The 26345-nt window shown below is 33.9% G+C and overlaps 2 protein-coding genes across 5 annotated transcripts; one reads left to right on the forward strand and one right to left on the reverse strand.

Annotated features, from left to right (window-relative positions):
• Window positions 1-1373: 1373 nt before the first annotated feature.
• Window positions 1374-11577, reverse strand: LOC106151685 (1,4-alpha-glucan-branching enzyme). Of its 3 annotated transcripts, XM_086995331.1 has the most exons (16): window positions 11423-11577; window positions 10581-10750; window positions 10204-10319; window positions 9340-9462; window positions 8767-8889; window positions 8078-8222; window positions 7788-7878; window positions 7403-7612; window positions 7003-7118; window positions 6567-6694; window positions 6320-6418; window positions 5606-5888; window positions 4869-5053; window positions 4495-4625; window positions 4052-4169; window positions 1374-3092 (listed from the first exon to the last, which is right to left on the reverse strand). In XM_086995331.1, the coding sequence occupies exons 1-16, from the start codon at window positions 11527-11529 to the stop codon at window positions 3045-3047; spliced, it is 2193 nt and encodes a 730-aa protein (XP_086851457.1). In that variant the 5' UTR covers window positions 11530-11577; the 3' UTR covers window positions 1374-3044. The 3 variants fall into 3 exon arrangements, with proteins under 3 accessions (XP_086851457.1, XP_013380512.1, XP_013380522.1); XM_013525058.2 differs by lacking the exon at window positions 9340-9462; XM_013525068.2 differs by lacking the exon at window positions 8767-8889.
• A 125-nt stretch (window positions 11578-11702) lies between these two features.
• Window positions 11703-25796, forward strand: LOC106151671 (sorting nexin-33). 2 transcript variants are annotated; one of them, XM_013525039.2, is made up of 17 exons: window positions 11703-11792; window positions 14514-14600; window positions 15193-15273; window positions 15521-15874; window positions 16326-16417; window positions 17250-17343; window positions 17553-17678; window positions 17846-17960; window positions 18424-18554; window positions 18857-18868; window positions 20472-20575; window positions 22123-22226; window positions 22504-22581; window positions 22696-22772; window positions 22980-23069; window positions 23373-23579; window positions 23805-25796. In XM_013525039.2, the coding sequence occupies exons 1-17, from the start codon at window positions 11778-11780 to the stop codon at window positions 23850-23852; spliced, it is 1815 nt and encodes a 604-aa protein (XP_013380493.2). In that variant the 5' UTR covers window positions 11703-11777; the 3' UTR covers window positions 23853-25796. The 2 variants fall into 2 exon arrangements, with proteins under 2 accessions (XP_013380493.2, XP_086851491.1); XM_086995365.1 differs by lacking the exon at window positions 18857-18868 and having other exon boundaries at window positions 11734-11792.
• The last annotated feature ends 549 nt before the right edge of the window (window positions 25797-26345 follow it).

The following is a 26345-nucleotide window of genomic DNA, read 5'->3' on the forward strand; positions in this document are numbered from 1 at the left end:
ATTTGTGTCTATAAAAAGCATTTTACATGCACATGCTTGGTTTACCGAAAGCAATTCGCCGGCTACCATGCCATTTGGTTGTGAATTATTAATCCGCGGAGTAACCCTGTTCCCCAATCAATTCGTACCTTTGGCGTAAAAATAGTTAATTTTATATCAAATTAATAACAACACTGATTGCGCCTGAGGCTCCAGAACACGAACGCGGCTCATACTCTGATATTTAGGAAGTGGCAGTGACATTCCCGCCTCCAGAAACCCGTTATCGAGGGTAAATCATTCCATCTTCATCACGACGGGTAATTATTTCAATTTGTAGCATATGGCGATCTAGCGCTTGACAGATGATAAACTCATCTAAGATAGTTCCCAAGTTAAAAATGTTTAGTTTTGATCAAGTTCAGTGGATGCTGGTACAACCCTGAGCATTGCTGTGCGGGCAGAGAGACGAGTTGGTGCCGTGTGACAGGATGGTAGTCTGCTAGGAACCGTAGTCCGTTCACCACTACTTTGTACAGGTGACATTCGTCCCACATACATACCCAAATACCCCGACTTACCTGTACTAAACATATGGGACCTCAGACTATCATTCATAGGACTACTATTCCTGTCACACCGTCATCATTCGAGTCTTACACGCTATAATCTGTTTGTTTTACTTTAATTCATTTACTTAAAATGGACTACTGGGTGTGCAAGTTTTACACGGTCCGGATAAAAATTCAAAGAAAAAAAAAAACAGACTTAACAAATTATAATACCGGGAAACAACTGATAAAAATAACTCACCTATTGTTATTTTACTCAAATAGAGGAACTAAAGCGGTTGAGGGTAAACAGCATTTAAATGTGATAAAATACAATTTCGTGTGCTCTCAGAAATTTTGTAATGCTAATTGATCATACCCTGTAACTCTGTCCAATACCAAATCCAGATATACCTTACAAATACATGGTTTTGAGCTTACTAATTCCTTCAGTCAGTCAAATCCAAGTGAACGGTTCCCAAGAAAGTCTACGTAAAACTCCAATTCTGTATTAAATTAATGCTCAAAAAGGTCAGTTGGCCAGCAGCAAAGGCTTCTTAGATAAGATTTTTTAATAACTGTATTGGGACAGCAAATTCCCATGAACGACCGCCAAAAGGGAGATGAAAGCAATCCTCAAGAAATGAGTTTTTTGTGCACATACCATCTTGATTAAAAATGACCTACATCAAAGTAAAATTTGTCGAAACTTAAATAAAACATTTTTCACAGAAATTTAATGCACAAAAAGCGTCTCTGTAAATGTTTCATTAAAATGGAAAAAAGGTTTCAAGTTTAGGTCAAAGGTACGTACTGCACAGAACTTATCACTGAAGTTAAATATTTAACAATTTGATTATAATTTTATTTGAAGCATAACATCTGCCGTAAAATTACACCTACGGTGATCAGTCATAAACATTTTCAAATTTCGCACATATTTGTGCCTAGTGTCCTTATAAAAACACAAGTTAATATACCATATTATTAAAGTAAAATACACCTTTAAGTTTTACAAGCAACCTTGTGGTACACATGCATTTTATGCAAAACCTAGTTTTGAACCTACAAAATGATTCTGACATAATCAAAACATTTTAACAACTTTTTAATGAACAATACCTAAAAAATCAACTCTAAGTGGAAATTAAAAAGCCAAACCCCACCAATAACAATTCCAGTATCCAAACAAAACAGTGGAGTAGTCAAAACATTTATATTATTCTGCTAGCATGAGTATGTTTCCCACCCTATCTGTATAAATTTCAAAGAAAGTTCATTTCACTTATCCCTGGTTTCAGAGTCTCCAGTAAAATCTTAACATTTGTTTTGGCAAGCATCCCCCAAATTACAAATGTATACTGATACACAGAGATCAAGCCTTTCAGGTCATTGCATGACAAGTTTTTGAAGTACCCATACACAAAGTTTAAAACCTTGGAAGTTTAACTCCCTCATGTGACATACAGTAGGTAGTCTTGAAAAATCTATGTCAAGGATTCTAATAAGTTTTCCAAACCATGGAGCAATAATTGGTATACGACATAAAAGCAGCACAAGAAAAACCAATTATCGCCGATTTCAGAGTAAACAGCCGCATTTGTAATCATTATACAACAACCATTTAAACAATAAATACAACATTGTAGAACCATGATGATAATCTCACGACTAATTTATATCTGTAATGCACAAAACAAACAAGCAAAAGCTCTGGACAGAACCTATTAGAAACTGTGACAGAAAATGGTCATTTGCAAAAAATCAGAAGCAGAAGATTAAATCTCTTCTGGACCTGCTTGGCTGAGCCACAGGTAATAACACAAAGAGTCTCATTGCAAGGCTTTGAAATTCTGGCTGACCGTGGTTCCATTTCATGGCAATCAGTTGAATTCCATTCCATTACCCATTAATACGAAACACTTATACATCTAAAATATAAACATGTTACGCATATCACTAATACTCAACTACCCAACCAAGTGGTTTTGATGTTGGCTTACACTCATTATATCTTCATGAACGGTTAATAGTTCATTACAATTTTGACCATGCATGATCAACATACAACTCTCTGTCAGTGACAGGAATGCAAAGCCAAATAATCCTTGTTTTATTTCATGAACAATGTAAGATCATTTCTGTGCACAAAACATGCTTCCATTGCTTTTTGTTGTGTTTAGAGAGTCTAGAGAAGAGGCTGACACTGCATGATTAAAAATAATTTATCATTTCAACTACGTATTCATTAATTGGCACTGATACCACTCTCCTAATTTGCCCTTTCTTTTTTTTAAGAACAATAATAAGATTTTTATGTATATTGTTATATATTTTCTTCTACAATTACCATTTTTGTGTTTTAACACTTACTGTCTCTTGTTATTTTACCAACATTAAATGCAAGTTAACATTCTACAGCTAAATATTATAACCATATACATATGTATTGTAACAGAGGCACCTTCCAAAACAGCTCAAACCAAATCCATCTTTTGTAAGCTTATCTCCCTGTCAGTCAACCTTAGCTAGAATGAAGCCTGTTCTACATGGGCTGTATACCTGCAATAAAGGTGAAAATTTATACAAAAAATAGAAAATTATTAAAGTACATCTGTACTTCTAGAAACAATTACTAAATTAATTTACACAAATTTGTCCTAAAGGTACAGGTAAGATGGGTCTATGGAGATTAATCAGAGATCTATAATGGCTTGCTGCAAAAATACAGCATTGTTAACATCAGTCTAGGGAAAAACACAAACAACAATAAAAATACAGCATTGTTAACATCAGTCTAGGGAAAAACACAAACAACAATAAAAATACAGCACTGTTAACATCAGTCTAGGGAAAAACACAAACAACAATAAAAATACAGCATTGTTAACATCAGTCTAGGGAAAAACACAAACAACAATAAAAATACAGCATTGTTAACATTAGTCTAGGGAAAAACACAAACAACAATAAAAATACAGCATTGTTAACATCAGTCTAGGGAAAAACACAAACAACAATCGTATTGACATGCTTTTGTTGATGGTGATGACCATGTATTTCTGCTGTGTATGTTATGTAAGTGTATGAAATTGTGTACATCAAAAATAAGCCACAGATTTTATCAGAAAAATAAACTTATCTTTTGTCAAAGCAATGTTTATTTTAAGTCAAACTATCTGAAAGCGGTCCAAGTATTTGGATCTGATATCCTATAAGACAGGGTCTTTCCAAATTCTATTGGATTATGTAGAAATGAGGCATTATATTATATTATATGTATGCAATTATGAAATACAGGGCTGATTCCCCTTGAAACTATTGGTCTATGTAGATCACGCCTCCTCTTGTTTCCAACATACTCGTATAAGCATCACCTTTTTCTGAATTCTACTACACACCAGGACAACTTGTGTTTATCTTATAAACTGATTCTAGTAGCAAGAGTCTAAGTGAAGTTGGATGAATCTACATAAACAATAGTTTCAAAGGGCATGAGCACATAGAGAAAAGATCATTACCATGATAGAACAGCTTCTATTGTCCCATGGTTCAGGAAATGTATAAAAGTCAACATTGTGATCCAGGCGCTTGTGCCCACCATGTTCCTCTGAATCTGAATCCAGCACCATCTTGTATCTGGTAGAGTTGAATTCAGGAAAAGACCAGCATAGCCATAAAACATTACTCTTCATCATTCTTCAACTAATATTTATTTACAGTAGCAAAAACTTACATTTTTAACAAATTGAATATGAAAATGTTGAATTCATTTTTTTCCAGAAACAATTGAGTTCTTTACTTCAGATGTGGCAAATTCTATTTTAATTGTTTATACTATAACACTATTCTTATGTTGGTTTTCCAAAGTCAATAATTACCTACACCCAAAGATTTTTATAAAACAACATTTTAGTACCAAATGTAAATTACTGTAACAATGCCACAGTGAGCTTAAGGATACTTTCCAGGAGTCTCAACTCCTATTCTGTAGTCAGTATAGCTCTTGAAAGGATGGAAGTTCAAAACCCATAACAGTCCTGCTCGCTCAAAAACGATAACTTTATCATCCTGGTGCTTACGACTTACAAAGGCCTGAGGACAGAAAAAACAGAAGCCAAATTAAGGGTCAAGGGTCAAAACCTTGCATGATAACAGGAAAATAAATGGTAGATGTTACATGCATCAATCATAATAATCTGAATAAATTTATCTAGTATTCAAAACACTTAGTATATAGTGAACAGATTCTTCTGCCAAAAGCTAGAAGTTAGAAGACATTTCTCCCATAATATTTCTTATTTAAGTTTTCAAAGTGAAATCAGACGTACTACTCACCTGAGGAGCTGCTAGCCAACCATACTTTGCCTCTAAGTGCTGGAGACTTCTGTCAAAATTGTTGAGGAATTTATACCTCAGATTGTTGTCCTCTACCAGATTAAACTGCCTCCTGGCATAGTGAAAACTGCTGTTGTTGCCCATTCTGGGGAAATCCAACCACTCTGGGTGACCAAATTCATTTCCTAAACAGGATAGAAATGTATGAATAATTGCTTATTCATTAGATAAATGGGAGAAATGTCTTCTAACTTCTAGCTTTTGGCAGAAGAATCTGTTCACTATATACTAAGTGTTTAGATAAATGCTGAGGTTTTAAATGCCATAGCCGCTTGCTACATGTAACATGACGATTAATTTAACTAATCTTTTCCATTTTCAAAATTCACTATTTTAAACTCTGACACACATATTCTTTCTGACATGTAGCCCACTAACTTCTCAAAACTTTAAATTCAAATTTTCAGGTATGGCCATTAAACAAGATTTTTTTTTTGGGGGGGGGGGGGGGGGGGGCTTTATCAACACAAGTCGTACAAATTTATTAATAGAGTAATCACCGTAATATCCCCATTAATATGTTTCATTCCCATTGCATTTCAATTATAATGCTGTATAATCCACATAATCACAGGTCAATATTCAGTCATAGTGAAACATCTGCTAAAACAGAATATCTGCACAATCCATTTCAAAGTTACAAAAATATATCTAAAGAAAGGAAACCTGAAGCTTACCTATGAAATTCAGATAACCCTCTCCTCCCAGTCCATGAGTTATCATCCTGATCATCTTGTGGAGTGCCATACCCCTATCAATGATTCCAGTAAGAGGAGTCAAGTTGGACATGTAGTCGTACATCTCTTTATCCATGAGCCAGAAGGCAATGGTCTTATCTCCCACCAGAGCCTGGTCGTGGCTCTCAGCATATGCTATACATTTCTCTCTATGGCGTCTGTTGGTGAGCGTGTGGACAATGTTCCCCATGTCCCAGTCTTCATCTTTGTAGTGCTTCAACATCTGGTGTGGAGAAAGAACGGGCACTTGAATATGTTCATACGTTTCAAAACCAGTTTGTATCAGTGCAAAATTATTCAAATTATTTTTTCTCAAAAAGTTTTAATGACATAAAACGGTCTTAACAACATAAGGGCAGAATACATTAAACAAATCCAGGGGCGGATTTAGGCTGTCTTCTGGGTCTTCCGAAGTTTACATTGACGGGTATTTAATTTTTTCTGTTGGAATACGATCAAAATTGGAGGAAGGATCAACAAAGATAATTTGGAAGACTGTCAGAAAATGTCTCTGGATCCGCCCCTGAAATCAATATATATTAAAAAGAACGCAGAAAAGAGGCAACTTTTTTAGTAACTTTCTTATTTCTGTGTTAATTTACAAAAGATTGAAAAATACAAAGCCAAATATCTTGTGAACTGCAGCCACTGTACCTCTATCCACTTGTCAGGAATGGCCATAGCTAATCTGTAGTCAAACCCCTGTCCTCCCTCCTCCACAGGGCGACACAGGGCTGGCATGCCAGACACCTCCTGAAATAAATATGCTGATTTTATAGACAGATATTTTATCATTTGTGGCTCATGCAGTCATCAATTCTCAAAGCATTATATTAGTACGATTTCTGTACAATGTCAAAAGGACCATATGCCAAAGACTGCTCTCTCTGGCCATACTTGCCTCAGCCACAGTGATGGCAAAAGGATAGAGACTGTGCACCATGTGGTTGGCAAGCATCAAGTAGACCAAAGATTCAGTATCTGTACCAAGTCCAAAGTATTCATCATAATTTCCACTAAACCCATGACCTAAAATATAAAAAAAATGAAAGCAATGTTAACAATGTTATGTGCAACGATGGACCTCACTGGGTCAGAATAAAAATCTTCTAAAATCAGGTAATCATTTGCACAATTATATTTCTGACTCAAAGTCTTGTTATATACACCTATACAGTTAGTTTCATATGTAAAATGTACTAAAAAACTGAAAGTTTCCTTTTGGTAGGAAAACAGCATTTCAACTTCACATAATATATAAACTTAATAAATTACTCTGAAAAAAAATCACTCTTATGTACATGTAACTGCCCTGATCAAGCTAAAAGTTCACTCACTCAGGCCATGATGGTGGTACAACATGGATGTGACGCCATCAAAGCGGAAGCCATCAAAACCATACTCATCAATCCACCACCTCAGGTTGGAAAGAAGGAACTTCAGGGTTTCCCACCTAGAGCACAGAAATCAAAATAGTGTACATTAAATAAAACTTTGGTCCCAAATAAAAATGGAATGTAATGAAATCATTCTGAGGTTAATGTTCCACTTTTGTTGCCATCTAATACATTTATACGTTTCCTCGCAACAATACTGAAATTACTGCAATGGCTATTTTAAACAATGTTTCATGGACAATTTAAACAAACTACGCGAAACTTCATCCTCGCAACATTGTTTACATGGACATTTTACTGCCTCAGAATTAAACATAATGTCCAAGTTATTTAGGCTTACTGTGCATAGTTAAAGAGCCTACTGTCCCAGAGTTCATGTCTCCCTCTGGGACCTGAGTGGAAATATCCAGCCTCAGAGCCATCAAAGCTGTTCAAACCATCCACTATATTGTTAGAAGCGTGGCTGTGGACCACATCCAATAGTACTACTATGCCATAGGAGTGAGCAACATCAACAAGCTCTTTCAGCTCTTCTGGAGTCCCATAACGACTGAAAGAAATATATTAGAAGGAGTCAACTTGAAGTGGGAATATTGATCCGATGTACTCCCTGTACATCATAAGTTCAGGTTGAGCTAAGTAATATTCCTTTAAGTTTCAAACAGCTTTTGCCAAAAAAGATAAAACACATCTGCCCTGTTTATTTGTAGGATATGAAAACTAACCTTGAAGCAGCAAAAAAGCTTGTCACTTGGTACCCAAAACTTGCATAATAAGCATGCTCCATTACTGCCATCAACTGGATAGAGTTGTAACCTATAATCAGAACAATAAATTATACTTGTGATCGAACTCAGAAAAATGCTTTTAATAAAAGCATCATAATATTTAAACTAATCTACAATTACCCTTACATTTTAATTCCTAAGCTGCCGCTCGTTCTTTCAAAAATTGAGCCCAACAAATCAGTGGCTCAGCCACAATACCATGTTAAACAATCATCATGTCCACTCACCTAAATCTGCTATTCTTGGAATTACATTGTAGGCAAAATGCTTGTAGCTGGCAACTTTTCCCTCCCAGGATGAAATGCCAACATGAGATTCATAGATCCTCAGTCTGTCTGGTTTTGGTGGATGTGGATGCTTGAATTTGTACTTCTGAAAGAATGTATATAAATATTTGAAGTAAAAAAAAAAAGGGTTCAAAAATTGCCAGTCTACAATGTTACAGCATAACATAGGTATACATGAAAGTAATAAGTGAGACAGTTATCATTTTCAGACATGATCAAATTAACAAATTACCAATAGGAATTTTTGAGCATTTTAATTCTGTTAGCAAGATCATGATGAAATTTTTAAAAATAATTTTGAAGACTATTCATCCTACATGCAAACAATTTTATTATTTCTCATTGTTCAGAATTACAATTTGTACCACTGATATTCAATCTAATCAAATAATTTGAAGAAGCGATTTTAAAAAAATTCTTAACCCCTTAAGAAACAATATAAAACTGATTCAGAAATCACAGGAAACAATGAAGAAAACGAAAAGTTAAGGTTGTTAGGGATATGGATCCATACATGTACAATTGAGATTTGGTTCACAACAACCTATGGAGATACAGGTAACATCCCAACTACTACAGACGAGCAAACAACAGCCCAACAACAGCTCTGAATGTCGAGTGTCTCTCACCTGTTCTTCAGGGGGGTCCCAGTGTATCATATCATATATGGTACTATCTGAGGGGGGTTTGACCCACCTCGCCCAGGGACACAACCTGTCGGCTAGCTCTCCACTGGGAGTTTGCACCAATAACTGACAATGAAAATCCAACATGCAACAATAATGGAAAACAAAAGAAAGAACAATTAAACTCTTTCCCACTCCTGCTGTCCAAGTGCTGCTTGCCATCTGGAGTTCCTTGTAGACCTCTGGTACAGGCATGAGTGGTTTGGAGTAAACATGCTGTTAAAGTGTTATTGTTAAGAGAAATAATACCTTGAAAATGCTCAAACAAAAAGAAAGAGGTTATAGTTATTAGCAAAATAAGACACTGCATCATTAGTAGATATCCCTTGTTACAACAACTGATATCTAGCAATAATACAGCATTTTTTTGCATATTTCTTAAAAGAAATGTCAGTTGAAACAAAAATCAGTTATTAGTGTTGCTCCATGTAATATCAACCTAAAAATGATACCAAAACAAAAACATGTTAATGGTTATATTTTAAATCACAAGTCTCATGCAGTAAAAAGTGGCACCTGTTCAGGAGATGGATTCCAGAACACCTGGTTGTAGGCAGTGCTGTTATTGGGTGGAACAACATATGAAGCCCAGGGACTGATTCTGTCCTCCAGCGTGTCCCCGCTGGTCACCATAACTATCTGTTCAAGTAACCTCATCATTACTCAATAATAAACATATTATATATTGTGAAATAAAAAAATTGAAACACTGTTGACATACCTTTGTGTGTTTATGTATTAGGCAACAGTAGTTTTTACTTATGACTATACATGTACCTAACTAATTCAACTTCATAACATGCATTAATTTGTACTCATAACCATGTTTAAAATGAATTCTACAGAACATTTTACTATGACACTAATATACATTTTACTTTTGCTTAGCTTGTACACTCTATATTCATTTATAAAAGGATGCTTTAAACTGTATCCTCACAGGTATGATAAAAAGGGGGAAATTGTATATGTCAACACTGCAAACTATGAACCTAATGGCCAAAATAAAAAATCCTGAAAAAAATCTGTTAACAAAAAATTGGATAGCTAAAATTTGCAACTGTACCACAGCCACATCTTTTTTTAACAATTAGTACATATATATATATATTATACAATCATACATGTAGTCACCAAATGATTATTCTGTTTAATAAAAAAATGATACTGTAAACAAAATTTGAGAGAAATCTATTCACTAGTTGACCAACACTTATAAAATAACTGGTATGTTTTTTAAACTAATATTAAACTTGTTGGATTCTAATACAACTACCTGAACCAAAATAAGTATATATATATATATATATATATATATATATATATATATATATATATATATATATATATATATATATATATATATATAAGTTGTGGTACCTTGATACTACTGCCATGTGCAATTGGACTGGTGCCATCTGGCCTGGGTGGTATTTTGAGTTCCCACTTTCCATGTTCTAGTCTGGTGAATTTGTGCTCTAGCTTTTCCCAGTTATCTAAAAATCAGTGGTAGAAAATTGCTCTAAATATGACATGGTTGAGAGCCACTTATTATGTAGTTTTCTAAACTAAACTGCTCTTCTACTGGTCATCATTTTGGATAAGAGGCTCGTTGTATTTTTTGCTATACATTTTGAAATTCAAAACATCATTAAATGTTCTTTTATTGAGGTGATAAAATATTCTCCAAAAGCAAAACATAAATGAAAAACAAATAAAACTATATCATACATGTAACAAACAACTGAAAGTCTTACTAAAGTCTCCTCTTAGATACATGGCTTGAGCAGCTGGAGCCCATTCTCTCATCACTATTCCCCCATCCTGGGTGGGGTGGATACCATACCACTCATAGCCTTTGCTGAAATTGCCTATACTCCCTTCAGTGCGTTCTATATTTTCCAAAGTCTTCTGAAAACAGCCATACCTAATGAAAAAGAAAACACTCTCATCAAATATAATATATTTACATAAAATATAAATCATAAAATATAAAATATTAACATACCTCAAACCATGAATTTTGCTTTACTGGTATTAACTTAAACTTAAGCAATCAATTAAAAAAAGTTTGTTATCTTAATGCTTCATACACGACACGCAGCAGAAGATGGACACGACCAATGTAAAAGAAGACTTATGCAAATTGAGTAACTTGTTCGATAGTTAAACTCCTGGTGGTTTTTGTGGTTTCTTGGTGCATCATACTTGTATGTGGTTGACCAGGCCAACGGAACTCTTATCACTCTAACATATCTTTGGACAAAAGCATGTACATGAAAGCAAATTCTTGTGTAAAAATTTCAAGTCAAGGTATAAATATATTTTAGTTTAGTTTAAAAGCTTTGCTTATTAAAATCTCAGTTTAATTTAATTTCAGTTTAATTTAAGTGGCAATCACGTTGTGCTACTCATTTTTTTTATTATTAAACTTGATTGTCCTTATGTTCTGTCTAGAAAATGTCAGGTCACGCCAAGGCCAAGTAATCTTGGTAGTAGTATAGTACGTACAGGCAACTGGGCATGTGCATGTGCTTTGCGTGATACAATTCAAAATAAAGCAGCTTCAACTTTAATATTGAAGAGTGACATGTAATACCTTCGTCTTATCTCTCTTTCTTGTGGCTTTAGATAGCCGTCGAGCTCGAATAAAGTGTCGATTTTAGGCACTTGAATCTTCTCCGGCTCGTCTACGGTGGTCAACATGTTGGTTGCCCTTCTTGAATGTCAAGAGCATCTGTAAAACTGTGTCAATAATACAGAGCCATAAGATCATTTTGTCAAAATTCTCGTGCAATATGAAAAAGATAACTGTTTCAATTCCGCTTAAAATTTTTTAACTGAATGGCGTATTTGTTTTTTTATAGATTTATTAATTTATATGCTCTCATGACACATTAGATTTATTCGAAACCTTGGCTACGCTGAAGGTGACACCGACTCAGAAATGCAATATGGCGCTTGTGCAGGTAGGCTCGGCCCACTTCTTGAAATTGTTGGGTATTACTACAACTGCGTCGTATTTTCCGTAAAAGATTTTACATAGAAAGGCGGAATGATATGTTTTGTGGCAAGCATGTTCTCCTTATTACCTGGGGTTGGTTAAAAGTTCAAAGGGCACCTGTTAGCGAATTGCCTTCAGTGATAGTTGATCCTTGACTGGAGACTTGACATTTCAATCATGAAGCCCAGTGACTGGGTCTTTGAAAATGATGATTCATACTCACTGATTGACAGAAGCTATTTGTCAGGTGGAAGTGACATATTTGAGAAATTGTACACAATGTATATGCAATATATTGACATGTTAAAAATAACATTTAATTTTTTTTCTTGGTTTTTGAGATCAAATTTTAATCTTCGGTGGCTCTCAAACGCTATTTTTACCTCTTACCTCCTCCAGTTGTACACTGTTATGTATCTTAGAAAATAAATTGTGTGGCACGTAACACTGCGCCCGTGTTATACATAACATCCACTGCTGAAAAGCCAACCAATCTTGCCATTGACAGTGTTGTGAATAAGGTTTATTTGTTTGTCTACCAGAAATGCCACTCTGAAGTCATACATCCAATGAAGAACACTTTTAACACATTTGACAAGAAAGTGGCCAACTTGTTTGTGGCAGACTTCAGAGGATATATGATTTCATGATGGCATACCTTGTAGATGAGCAGATGATCATTCTTACATATGCCTTATTCACAGTGTTCACAGGTGAGAGATAGGCAAAAGAGATTAGATCCCCTGAATCCAAATTGATGCAGTAGCTGATCATCACTTTGCAGTTGTATATGCCCTCATTTAGTACGTCAAAAACATGAAAAATTGCCAGCATATGAATTTTAGTTCTGCTGTCACTGTAGACTGGGATATTGCAAATAATTGCCTTAGTAAGATGGCCAAGGGACATTTGTTGGTAGAATGTTCTTTATTGATCCTCTGATTGTAAGTTGAAAATGTTATCATTCACAATTGAAATCACTTCATGTTTTTCGGTTTAAATCACTTAGTGTCTTTCGGTTTGCATAAAATGCTTGGGGTACAAGGAAAACAGGAAATGACCAATAGAGTTTTTTTTTTTTTTCTTTTTCAAATATATACATGTAGCTAATGAAACTGTTCATCTAAACAGGAAATACCAGTACACTGGCACTGTGTACTATATTCTTGACTACATATACAGAGGGGGTCAAAGTACATCAGCTGATGTATAAATGATCATGTATAAAGTTTAAATTTTCACTGAGTTAATTTAACATTAACAGATGGCATGTAGGTGTTTGGGACTAACATTCCATTGTAAATAGTTACCTGTTCACCACATTTCCATGTGTTGGGACAGTAACATGATCTTTAAGTTAAAAACTTAAAATATTTTGACTAAAGCATATAAAGGCAATTTAATTGAATATTTGATTTTATGTAAGACTAAAAATTAGTCCATGAATGGTGTATTCTGTGAAATTATGGAATATCTTATTTTTCCCCTGTAATATCTTTTGCTAACACTCCATGCCAGCAGCTGCCAAATTCATAAGTGATGTAGCACCTAAGATATGCACTCTTGATTAGCTTTAATAGTATGGAATATTATCAGCAATGTGTTTTGTATGGAGTCACCTGAAGTTTATCTTGTTAAGACTAGGTGTAAATGATTAGTGGGTTTTCTAATCTGTGTCAAAATCAAATGGTTACATTCAGATATAACTGAGCATATTTCTCCTTTTTATTTATTTATTTATTTATTTATTTATTTATTTATTTATTTATTATTATTATTATAATTATTGATAAATAAAGGGTTAGTTCGTTATTTTCAATCTTATTAAGAAAAATGACAATGTTTAGATGATATATCATTGTATTTTGATGCCCTGGCACATGACCTATATATATTGGGATGGGTTGGGATGTTCTTTAAGGCTCATTATGCGGTGTTTTGGTCAGACTGGACCTGGCAGCAAGGAATGACCATTTACTGGGCTAATGATTATAGATCTATGAAGATAAATGGTTCAGTAGGAAGATAATTGTGTTTGTTCGTTGAGCACTATATTATTTATCTTTTTTCCCCTGGAGCTGTATGTATTTTATGACGTGTATGTTCATGGGATCATATGTAGTAAGATTATTGACTAGATAAGTACGTACCCACAGTGATATTAAATGATGAGATTAATCAGCAGCCAACAGCCCCAGATTATTTTTAGGCATGCTCCAGATGAAAATAGTGGATTGATAATTTTATGGTGTTTACTAGTATGGGATCATACTATTAAAGTAAGATAATCGACTAGATAAGTACCAAAATATTATCATATGAAATAATGGGATTAATAAGCCAACAGCCGTAGATTGTATTTTTAAGCACACTCTAGATGAGAATCAAGTAATGTTTGAGTTTGATCTTCAAACACATTAACAAGAGAACAACAGCAAGATATTGATCTATAAGAGATAAATGAAAAAGACAATGCCTTTGTAAATGATATTTGCTTAAATATTTAACATGACCAAGATATTTAATTTGTTTTCTGGAAAAATAGGTTTACATGATATTCAGATATGATTATTGACTTTTTTCTCTAAATGAGCACAAGTGGGAAGATCAAAATGTGCATTACTATAATCTGATACAGTATTAACCATGGTTCATATTTTTGATTAATTGATAATTTCTTTTCTAGGCAAGAGGTCTGTATGACTTCCAGGGAGAAGCTGTTAATGGAGAAATCTCATTTTCTGCAGGAGATGTCCTGACTATTCTCAGACAGGTACTTGCTCAGTGGATATATAAAAGCCTCATCACTTTATGTTTGTTTTAACTTTAAAACAGCACTCTTCCATGTGCCCCACATAATGTCTGTAATGATAATTGAGAAGTTGTGTACAATTTTAGGCTGATAATGATGCTAATTTTTGACCAGTTGGATGTATAAATATACTACAAAGTTGAAAGTGTGTAGGATTTCATTACTGGTCAGTAATGCCTATTTGACTTGTCTCATACTTGTTTACAGGATCCTTTTAGAAGGAGTAAACAATATAAATGATATACAAAATAGAATTGCATTGTGAATGCTCACCTGTTATTCTATTTTAGACTAGGTAGATAATTTTTTGACAAAATTTATTTTGATATATTGTTTGACAGAATTGGCATTTGATGGCAATCTACACATCAATGCTATATCATTAAGCTGCTGCAGTCATGGTATTCTTATCAAAGCAAAAAAAAAAAAAAATTAAAATAAATATATAATAACTGAAGAAAAATTATTCCACTATTTTTCTCTTGATAAAGTACACTGTAAAGGCCTGTCATAATATCTACTTGTTTCAATGGAGGTATTTCCTTCTTTTCAGGACATAGGGGAAGGGTGGTGGGAGGCCAGGAATTCACATGGGGAACAGGGCTTAATTCCTGAGGCTTATGTGGAGATTGAGGTAATAAAAGGCTTAGCCTAATATATGATATCTGATAACAAAATCAATAAATGGTCAGTTGCGTGGTTTTTGACAATTAGGCAATTGATTTACATTTATCCATATATTTACAATTTTATTGAAGCATACAGAATATTAAATCACAACCAATGTTAATATATTTAAGATAACCATGCATATTACAAGTCTTACGAAATGTTGAAATTAAAGGACGTTTGATGAGACAGCCTGTATAATTGTATTCTAGGTGGACTCTGTACCAGAACCCAACATTCCCCTCCCTCCACCACCCCCAGGGTTTGAACAGGACAATGCCTTACAATATACCACAGACGCACCAAGGCAGTCCATGCACCATATTCCTTATCAGGATACGGGCCAACAGCACAACTATCAACAACAACAACATCAGCAGCAACAGTACCAACAGCAACAATATCAACAACAGCAACAACAATACCATCAACAACAACAACAACAGCAGCAGTACCATGACTACAATCAAGATAGGAGTAATATACCTCAGACCCAGGAAAGCTTTGATGACTGGGATGATGACTGGGATGATGATGATGATGCCTCAAGTACCACAACAGAACAGGTAAGAAAAATGAATGAATGTTTTGTTTGTTTGTTTTTTTCATTGAATGAAAACAGAACTGCCAAATGTCTTGTGCTCCGTTTTATCTCACATATTGGGCTTTTTCTTTGATTTGAAGGTATGATAGTGTCCCAAATCCTTCTGTTTCATGGTAGCTGTTGAACACTGCAATTGGTTGGATATCTGAATTGTTTTGTAAGCGGGAGCTGTGCTTAGACATTCTAACCAACATACGTTAGTTATCACAGCTTCAGTGTTTGTTGATGATATTTGAGCTGATACGGAGCCTTTCTCCAGATACAAATTAAACATGTAGAATAACCTAAACTTTTACAAATTAAACATGTAGAATAACCCAAACTTTTACAAATTAAACATGTAGAATAACCCAAACTTCTGCAGTCTGTCATTAAAGATATTTATCTCTTTCTCTCTCTCTCTCTCCCTCCAGACGGGAGGCCAAGCTGATGCAGGATCTTCCAGAATCAATCGCCAGTCGGCTGATCCTTCCAAATTTGGAACAGTAAAGAAAGGATTTAACAGGTAGGATGTATGTTATGAGTTGTTAGCTAAAAGGCACCATGTGTGTTGCCATCAATTGATTGTACATGTATAGTTTATCAGCCATCACAGCAGTTAGGGAAATGCTTCTTAAAAATGCAACACTCTAATGAAAATTGCAACCAACAGTCTGTTATTTTTTGGCCTTGGTAAAAGGTAAATGAATAAATCACTTTTCTGCTAAACAATTTATGTTGTCTACACTATTAAGTTGAAAGAAGAAGGCAAAGATTTTATTTGTTGCTAAAAATCAAAATGAAATCATGTTGGCATATTTGGAAAAAAAACTGATTTTTTTCTACATTCATATTATTGTAAAGCTAAATGTTGAATCCAGTTAGAATATGTCTGACCCACTCTTAATATGTAGCATTCAGGCAAAAACAACCTGAAAATGTTTGTACTTATTTGTGTGTTAAATCACTCCCTTAGCAAGAGTTTTCGTCATCAATTCTTCAAAGAGCAAGACTTGTTATTCCAGTAAAAGTGCTGTATGTATTTTTATTAGTTTGGGTGCATCATTTAAAATAGCTGCAGCTGCTTTCTAAGTCCTTTTTAGTAACATGAATGCCCTTGGGCAACAAAATCCCTATAAAATGTTTAGAATCAGGGGTGTACATTTATATTAATGGAAGAGGAACCAGTTTAATGCAATTTTTTTCCTTAAGGCAATAGTTTTTACATAATTATATATTTAAATGTACATCTAATATATTAAAATCCAAGATTAATTTTCTAATAAACAGTTTTGGTCATTATTTTGATATGTTGAAAATAATTGATTCAAAATAATTGAGTTTATATTTGTTTTCAGATTTTCCACATTTGTCAAAACTGGTGGAGAAGCCTTTATGTTAGGAACAACTTCAGTTGCTAGGGTGCCTGAAAATGAAATGGTGAAAATAATTGTGAGTTGCAATTTCTTGATTCTGATTTCAAGAAAGGGATTATCTTTCATAAAATGTGGTTTTTCTTAAAATGGTATATGCTTATTTCTTTCATTGGATGATTGAAACAAAAATTGAGTTACAAACCTTTATAAAAATCACTTTTTCACTCTTTAAATATCCTTTTATTTTACAAGAAATCAAACTTTTGATCATAAAACTACTTACAGGAAACAAGTGAAGGCTTTATGTGGGAGCCTAACCCACATCCCTTTACATGTAATGTTGCCTCACCAAAGAAGGAGAGCAAGTTTAAAGGGATGAAAAGTTTTATTGCATACCAGATAACACCTACGGTGAGCATACTCCTAGACAGTGATCAGACTTGGATTAGATATTGATGACAAATGAAAGTTCCTCCTATTTTATGCTAGTAGCTGTAAAAAATCAATAATGTTCATTATCATTGTGTTTTAAACAAATATAAAGACAAAGAATTAAAATTGTTTTTCACATGTTTCAGTTTAGTGGAATTCAAGTGAGCAGAAGATATAAACAGTTTGATTGGTTGCATAAAAGACTGGAGATTAAATTCCCATGTATTGTGGTCCCACCTTTACCAGACAAGCAGGTCACAGGTAGGGGCACCTGTCAAAACAGTACCTACAGGGCTCTATGGATATTTTACATATACTTGAAATACATCTATGCTAGTCCATCTTTGGTGCAATTTGTCTTTCTGTTTTGTATTTGGTGTTATAATAAGAAAGAGTTCATATTAAAACTATTTATATATTATTAATATATTTCATTGTGAATATTGAAAAACTGCCTCATAAATTTTCCTTCTTTTCATTGCAAGTTAGAAAACTTTAAGGTAACAATAAAAAATAAAAGTGTAAAACTATCAGAAGAAATGGTTTGCTTTGGTGAGGCATCTTTGAGGCTAATGCTAACAAAACTCCCAATTACAGGAATATTTCATCAGTGTTCATTTTCCAATCCTGATTGTTTGTCATTTGCTGTTTTGTATACATGATGTTTTCCTTTAGAATTGAAATGCCTGGGAATTTGCCTCCAAGTTTTGTGCTTTATTCTTAGGTCGTTTTGAAGAAGAATTCATTCAAGAAAGGATGCGCCAGTTACAAGAGTGGATAGATCGTCTAGTCAAACATCCTGTAGTTAGCAGGAGTGAAACTTTCATTCATTTTCTAACTACCACTGATGAAAAGGTGAGAGATAGAAGGTAGAGGTAGAAGTATATCTTTTTTTTTTTTTTTTTTTTGTCATTCTATGAGCAAATATATATTATCAAATGATAAAAAATCATTTCTAGTTTTGATGTGATTTTATGTTTTTCATCCTTTGAAATTGCTTTATTGATGACATCATAAAGAAAGTGAAGTGGCATGCGCAGATTTATACCCATTGTGTATATAAGGAGATGTGAGTTTATTAGATTTAAGAGACATTGTGAGTATCCTATTGCCCAAATCACTTAAAAGTTTGTACAGTTTTGTTTCTTTGTTAGCAGGGTACTAATCGGGTAAGTGGTTCCATCTGGAATACACACATTTGTAACAATCCCAGCTTATTGACAACAGCAATACCATAGTGTGTACATGCTATGTTATGCTCAGGCTCAGTAATAAGTATTAGCATGGCCTTGTGGTCATTGGGGCATTTTGATACAGCTACTGCCTTAAACTTCTATTCTCCTTTACTCCTTGCCACCCAAAAATCCATGGCCGTGCTTTGTCCCAATCATTTTAAATGTATGTAGTGTGTCATGATGCCTTTTGTCTTTCTATTCCAAAAATTGAGTTCCATGCCATGTGTCACGGAGTACCACTGTTTCAGATTTACATGGCATGGGTCCAAACCAATGGAGTTATCTCTGGCTCTCTATTCCATGCCATGTTGTTCTTAACCATGTATTTTTTTTGTTATTTCTATGTTTGAATGTTAGCAATTATTGAACAATTCATTATTTTACTATGCATTCGAAAGATACGAACTTGCCCAACTCTGCTAGTTTTCTCAGGACACATGTTGCTGTCACATTTTGCCAACCAGCATATCTGCTGCTTTTATTGAAAATTGCATGAGTTTTGTTGACCAGGACTGTACCAATGATTCACTTCCTGGGCACCATCCAAGTCCAGGCGCGCCACTCTGCCAAAAGCTTTTTTGACGTCATTAAAATTGAAGTACAAATCGGAACTTTCAAAATGATATTGTACTACATGAGTTTCAGCAATGTTATTTGCTTCCCCTTAACATTTACACATATTATCTGCTCATATCACAATATTCAAAATCAAATTTATGTTATTTATTACAAAGCTTTTCTTCAGAATACTTATTATTACTGATGACTCATCCTAATTTTAGTTGTCAAAAGAAATTGTGTTTTATTAATTATGCAATATCTTTCATAACTCTTTTCAGTTTACAATATATATATGTATCAGTATATTTATTATTTATTTATTTGGGAGGGGAGGGTTTCAGGTGAAAGGGCAATATATCATCATTGGTTGATAAGCAGGGACAGATTGCATGTTCAGTTTAATGTATTATATCACTTATAAACACTTCTAAACCTTTTAAACTGCCTTTATTCAACATGTTGATAACGGACAATTTTAACACAATGAGACATGCCAGAAAATCTTACAACTACAATTGTTATTATCTTACAATATGTATGAAGGCACATTTTCAACCATGTAATGTGATAGCTTAATTAATTAATTAAAGCACATGCCATTCCAGCCATGTGATTACCCAACTACAGAAATTAAATCTGAAGGCATGAACTTTTCTTAGCTACAAAGGCTGTGGGCAGAACTAGATTATCTCCCTTATTACATGGTCTGTAAAGCTAGCACAACCTGAATTAAGCTATCACAATATAACTAGAAATATGTCCTCATTGAACACTTTGATGCGTTTATGTAGTAAGACAGCATTCAGTGCAGTTTCTATATCATTTATTTTCAAGAAAATACTTTGTTTTTGATTGTGTTTCTACTTTTGTCTTTCTTTCCAATTTAAAGCATGTTCATAAGAAATTGTTTGCTTGGGTCTTCACAGTGTAAAAATGACTTGTGTTATATTTAGCAATTGTGAATTGTCCTTTTTAGCAATGGAAGCAGGGGAAGAGGAAAGCTGAAAAGGATGAGTTTCAAGGAGGAAAATTTATGCTCACCATCCAAGTGCCTCCACAACCTCTAGATGCCACTGATACGTGAGTAGTCATTTACATGTACACTCACACACTCACTCACTCACCAAAGTCTTGTATAGAATTTACTCAATGTATTTATGTATTGCTATGGTGCCTTGTAGAAAAATTTTCAAAATGGAATATGACTTTTAAGACCATTATCAATATTTTGTTTCAAGCACATGCATGAAAATTATTTTACTTAATTTTTGCCAAGTTTATCTGTTATCTTTTTAAGCTAGAAATTTATATGTTCATATATGTATGCAAGTATGTCACTCCTTTGTGTTGTGAATCCTTTCAGAATGTTCACTTCACTACAGAAAAGGTAACATGGATAACAAACTGTTCTTTGGTGTATACAAAGTATATGTATGGTGTTCATGTAAAGCTCCATCAAAATTGTTTCAATAAAATTGCTTGTCTTCTTACCCTTTGTTTAGGTCATATTTCCTCCTTTTTGTATGAATTTTTTAGAAGTGCTTTTTATTGTTTATATGGCCGTTTCTTAGAGTATTTATGCAACCAAACAAATTATCCCAATCCTTCACATTGCCAGTAAAATCCCAGAAATTTGGCAATTTATGTACCACATTTGAACATGAATTTTTTTTATACTGATCAAAATTTAATAAGATTACTATTTACAACTATATATCTCTTCTAAACATAACAGAGATTGTCTTAATTTTAATGGTAGTAGCACATGACAAGTAAAAAACAAATATCACTATACAGTTTTGGTTAATAGAAATGAACCTCTAGAGTGTCTGTCACTGAGTTTTATCCTCAAAGGCCTGTTTCACAAAATAACAACAGTGAAAAACTGGTCTTAGCAAAGGCTACCAAGAAATTTTGAATCTCACAAGAATCTTAAATACTATTTGCCTCAATTTTTAGCCAAATATCAGTTCATAGACCAAAATCTTATGCTGTAAGGAAGCAGGCTGAAGCTTCAGTTACCCACTGACAATATATACAACATTTATTGTTTCATATAGAATACTTTCTGAACGGTATTCATTGTGTCACTCAGTTTGATTGATCAAGTTTCTCAGTTATGAACAGATATATAATTTCAAGATTGTAACTCATATTCTGCAGTAAGAACTATCATGAAACACTTAAATGCAATTGGCTATCCAAATGTGACAGCTTAAGCAAAGCCAAAAACAAAAACAAAAAGATTTTTTTTGTGAAACAGGCCCTATACATAGTGATTATGTACTGTTTGTTTGATAGGTGCCATTGATGTCTCATTTTGTAAATACTTAATATTCCCATCCAGTAAAATTGGTAAATTTTCACAAATGCTGAATTGCACCAAAAACTGGACTTCTTTTCATATTATAAGTAGCATATGAGGTAAGTTTTCAGTTGAGGAGCCAAATGTGTATCAGCTTCACACATCTAGAGCTTGGAAATATATTTTTTATTTATCACTGCTTTAAATTTCACATTGCCCAGGTTTTCCACACCTTGCCACCACACCCAGCTGTCCATCAAAAAGAGTAATATATCTCCTTGATGATCAACCCCTAACATATCAATATTCTGTTTTCTTTTAGAGAAGCAAAAATAGATGAATTTGGAAAATTTACCAAGAACATGGAAGATGGCTGTCGGCATTTGATGCATGTATTTCAAGATAATGCTAGAAAACACCAAGGACGTAAGTTTCATGTCTTTTATCAACTTTCCCAGGTGGTAACAAGATTTAGTAAGATATCTTAACTTGAAAATGTGGCACTAGAAGTTGGGAAAGTTTACTTATTATAAGGATTTTAGAGTGAAAGTATTGATTAACTTAATGTTTTAAAAACCTGAGCAGATCATATGAATGTGCACTTCCGTACTCCTTAATGAAATGTAAAGGTCTAGTTTTTATTGTATAGATGGTTGATTTAAAAAAGACAACACATACTGAATCTTAATGTTTGCTATTGCAGCCTTCAAGAGAGAATTCCAAAAGATTGGCAATTCAATCACAAATTTGGCAAGTTCCTTTGAAATGGCTGATGAGTCCTGTAAGTAAAATCTTTTGGTGCATTTTTGTATGATGACAATCATGATTTAATTAGATTGTAATGTCATGTGATTTATTAAATTTTTAAAATGATTTTTCTGTTGTTTTCTTTCAGACTCTGCACCCTTAACAGATGCAATAAAATATACAGGAAAAACCTATGATGAAATAGGAGGTCTATTTGAACAACAGGTGAATTAGATAAAAATTTAGATTTTGATCATTTGGCAGTTTTCTCGTGAATCATGTTTAAAAGCAATTATTAACTTGTTTTCTCATGAACTCTCAAAAGAGTTAAAATAGGTAAATTATAGTTATTTTCATTATGGATGTCACAGTTCTAATTGGTTGTATTTTTAAGTGCACTTATTCTTAATGTGTACATGTTTTATTTTTCAGCCAAAGTTTGATTCCTATTCTGTCATAGAAACACTCCATGAATACAAAGGAATATTGCAGGCATTTCCAGAGGTCTTAACAACACATAAGGTTAAGTATATGTTCTTCAGAAAACATTTTAAAATACAGTGCTGTACAAGAAGTTAAACTTTCATAATTAACCATTATTTAATCCACAGTATAATGTATTTACCCCTGTGAAGTTAATTAGTTCTTGGATACTTGACATTTGAATCTGTGGAAAATTGAGGAAAACATTTACCTATCGTATCTAAAGATCTTCAGCAAAGTGAACTATTGTGTCATATAAATACTGTATAACTAATTGAAAGTAAATAATGTGTGATATGTAATGATATGTATCTCTAATTTATGATGTCTGGATGTTTTAAGGCTGCAATGACTAAGGTGAGAGAGTGCCAAAAGAGCCAAGAAGAAGGGAAGATGAGTGAGTCGGACTACCAGGCTGTGGTCCAGAGGGGAGACATTGTGTCTTATTCTGTTCTGGCAGAAATCAACCACTTCCAGCATGAAAGGGCAGTCGACTACAAGATGATGTTTCAGAATTATCTCAAAGCACAGATTGAGTTTCATAAAAAGGTAATGGATGGTGTGAGGGCAGATGTGTGAGGTCTGCTGTCTGAAATCCATTCAACTTGATTTAACAACAAAATAATGCAACATTAAGTAAACAAATCTTGGAGCACTGTTCTCATATTTACTTGTTTTGTTTAGAATTGACTCATTTTAAAGTGAAATTAACTCGATTTTTTTATTCCAAATAATGTTTTGGCTGAGTATTTATGAAATGGTGTCGTCTTTCAGATCACCACCAAGTTGGAGGAAGCTTTGAACAGATATGACAGTGTATAGACAATCAAGATGAACGACTGAGTAGTAAATAGTGGCTCATATTTGAGAAATGTAGGAATATGCTACAGTCAGTGCTTTGTATGCCTTTCACAAAGCTGGAAGACTTGCATAGTCTCCAGGGCTCTCTGACAGAACATATAACAACAGGATACAGACATGTATATATGAATACTATGAAAAAATGCCCATTAATCAGGATTTTAAAATGGGAGTTTAAAAAACAATGGTATTCTGTTGATTTTCAAATTCATTATTGTAAAAAAATAATTTTATTTTATGAAGACAGATGGTGAATTATTCCAGGAAATTATTTCAGTATCAGGAAAGTGCATGCATGCCATGTCTCAGAACTACAGTGCCTCCATGCCCTTCAAAATTTTGACAAGAATTCACTTGTTCTAATTTTTACAAAAAAATAATTTTTTTAAACATAAAGGTGTTTTCTAGTCATGGCAGTGATCTATTGTGAGACAAACATTATAGTAGATATGTACTTTATGCTCAAAATTTGACAAGTTTCATGTTTATTAGGTGATTGATGCAAAAGGTGCACTATTTCTGGGTATCCTCTGATACAAAAAAATGATCTAGATACATAGATGATGTTCACTGGGAGCAGCACACACCTTTATTAATACCAGTATGATTGACATTTTTACACTTTACATAATAAATTTATTGTTATGTATATTGGAATATTTATGATGTACTAATCCATTTGTCACTGACATTTATTATAACCAATTTTCTGGCTTTTAGCAGCACTGATAAACACTTGAGAGCTTCTCCCACTTTAGGAAGATTATGCAAAAGTTCTCATTGTTGTCACCATTGGTATACAACCGTATTAGTGGGTCCTTCTAAAGGCCTGGCCTATTGAATTGGTACATATTTATACTTTTCTTACATGCTTGATGTGGATAGTTGTGCTTGTATTATATGATGTGACTTGTGTAAGTGCCAGCACCACATTGCTATTTTATCATATCCGTGGTCAGAAACAAAATGCAGATCATTTTGCTTTAAAAAGATCATTATGACATGCTAGTGAAATGCCATATCTTGCTGCAAATGTGGTAAACAGCATAAAAATCTTAGGTTAATTGACCATGGTGATTCCAGAATGTGCATTGATTAAACAGTTTTTGTCCTGGATGATTTGACTGCCACAATAGACAGATCTGTGATATCTTACCAATTAGTGTGTAATGTGCCTGATTCCAGGAATCTCCATCCTGCCTTTTCAGTTCATCAACCTTGAAGCAGATCAAATCTTGAGGAGTTAATCTTAGATAACGGTTTCTATTCAAATAAACATTATTTTATTTTAGTACAGAGGCTTAAATTCAAGAATAACCAGATGGTTTTGATTAAATTTTGTTCCACCTGACAAAAATATCCCCAACATGAGTTAAATCCAATCCTCATTAATGTTCCTTTGGGTAAATAAGGAGACATTGTTTATAATGACTCGTGTTTAAGAAAAGTATAGAAACAATATGATAACCGAAAAAACGATATTATTTAAAGTGGTGTTTTTTGCAGTATGGTACTTGGGGGTTATAGATTTGCTATAAACGAATAGCTTATACCAGTGAAACCTGAAATATTTTTGATAAATTGATTATATATCTAAGAATTAAGTTCAGTTAAACTGTATGATACAACAGTGGGTACTTTTCCAGTGGTTTTGCTGTATTCAGTAAGAGAACATTTAAGCTGAAAACAAAAGAAAGTAATGTAATCTAGAGCTGGTCTCTTTCTTAGCAAATTAATTTTCAGTGGGAAGGTGCTTGACAAAAAAAGAAATGGTTAGTAATTATGCATGCATTCATTCGTATAACTTGCTGTATGAGCAAATGATCCAAGCGCTCTTTATACATATGTAGAATTATATTTTCTTTTTAAGTCGATCTGATGGAAATAAAATTATTTTAAAAAGCTTTTTATGGTTGAAGTGAACTTGTAGCTGGCATAATTATTAACTGACAAAATTAGTGTGTATGTTGGTGGCTGTCATTCCTGAGATGTAAGCAACCTGAGCCTTACATCATTGCAGGGTGGTCTGTTGATAAAGCCTCTTTATGACACCATATTTGTCTACCATAATACAAAATAATTAGGATAATAATAAATTCCATATGTATGTCGTGATGGGTGTGATACAGTTACTAAGCTTATTCTATTAAGACATGGTAGGATGTTCAGTGGCCAATTTAATGGGGGTTAGGGGCCTCCTGACCCTCCCCCCTTCGGTTTCTGAAAAAAAAATCACACCAATATTTTTTTTCATAAAATTAGAATTTTGACTAGCTGAATCATACTTTTAGTTCTAAACTGTCCCTTTTGCCCTCCGAAACACCAAAAACTTTCGGGACCCACGAGCGAACCCTGAGCCCTACCCCAAGGGAGCGAGGGTTGGCTTTGCATCCGAGAACTGTCATTCCTAAAAAAAACTGGATCCTTCTTCAAATCCTGTATGTTGTAGCAAGC

Source organism: Lingula anatina, chromosome 1, assembly GCF_051362555.1.
Source record: "Lingula anatina isolate TDL-2025a chromosome 1, LinAna3.0, whole genome shotgun sequence".
Lineage (NCBI taxonomy): Eukaryota > Metazoa > Brachiopoda > Lingulata > Lingulida > Lingulidae > Lingula > Lingula anatina.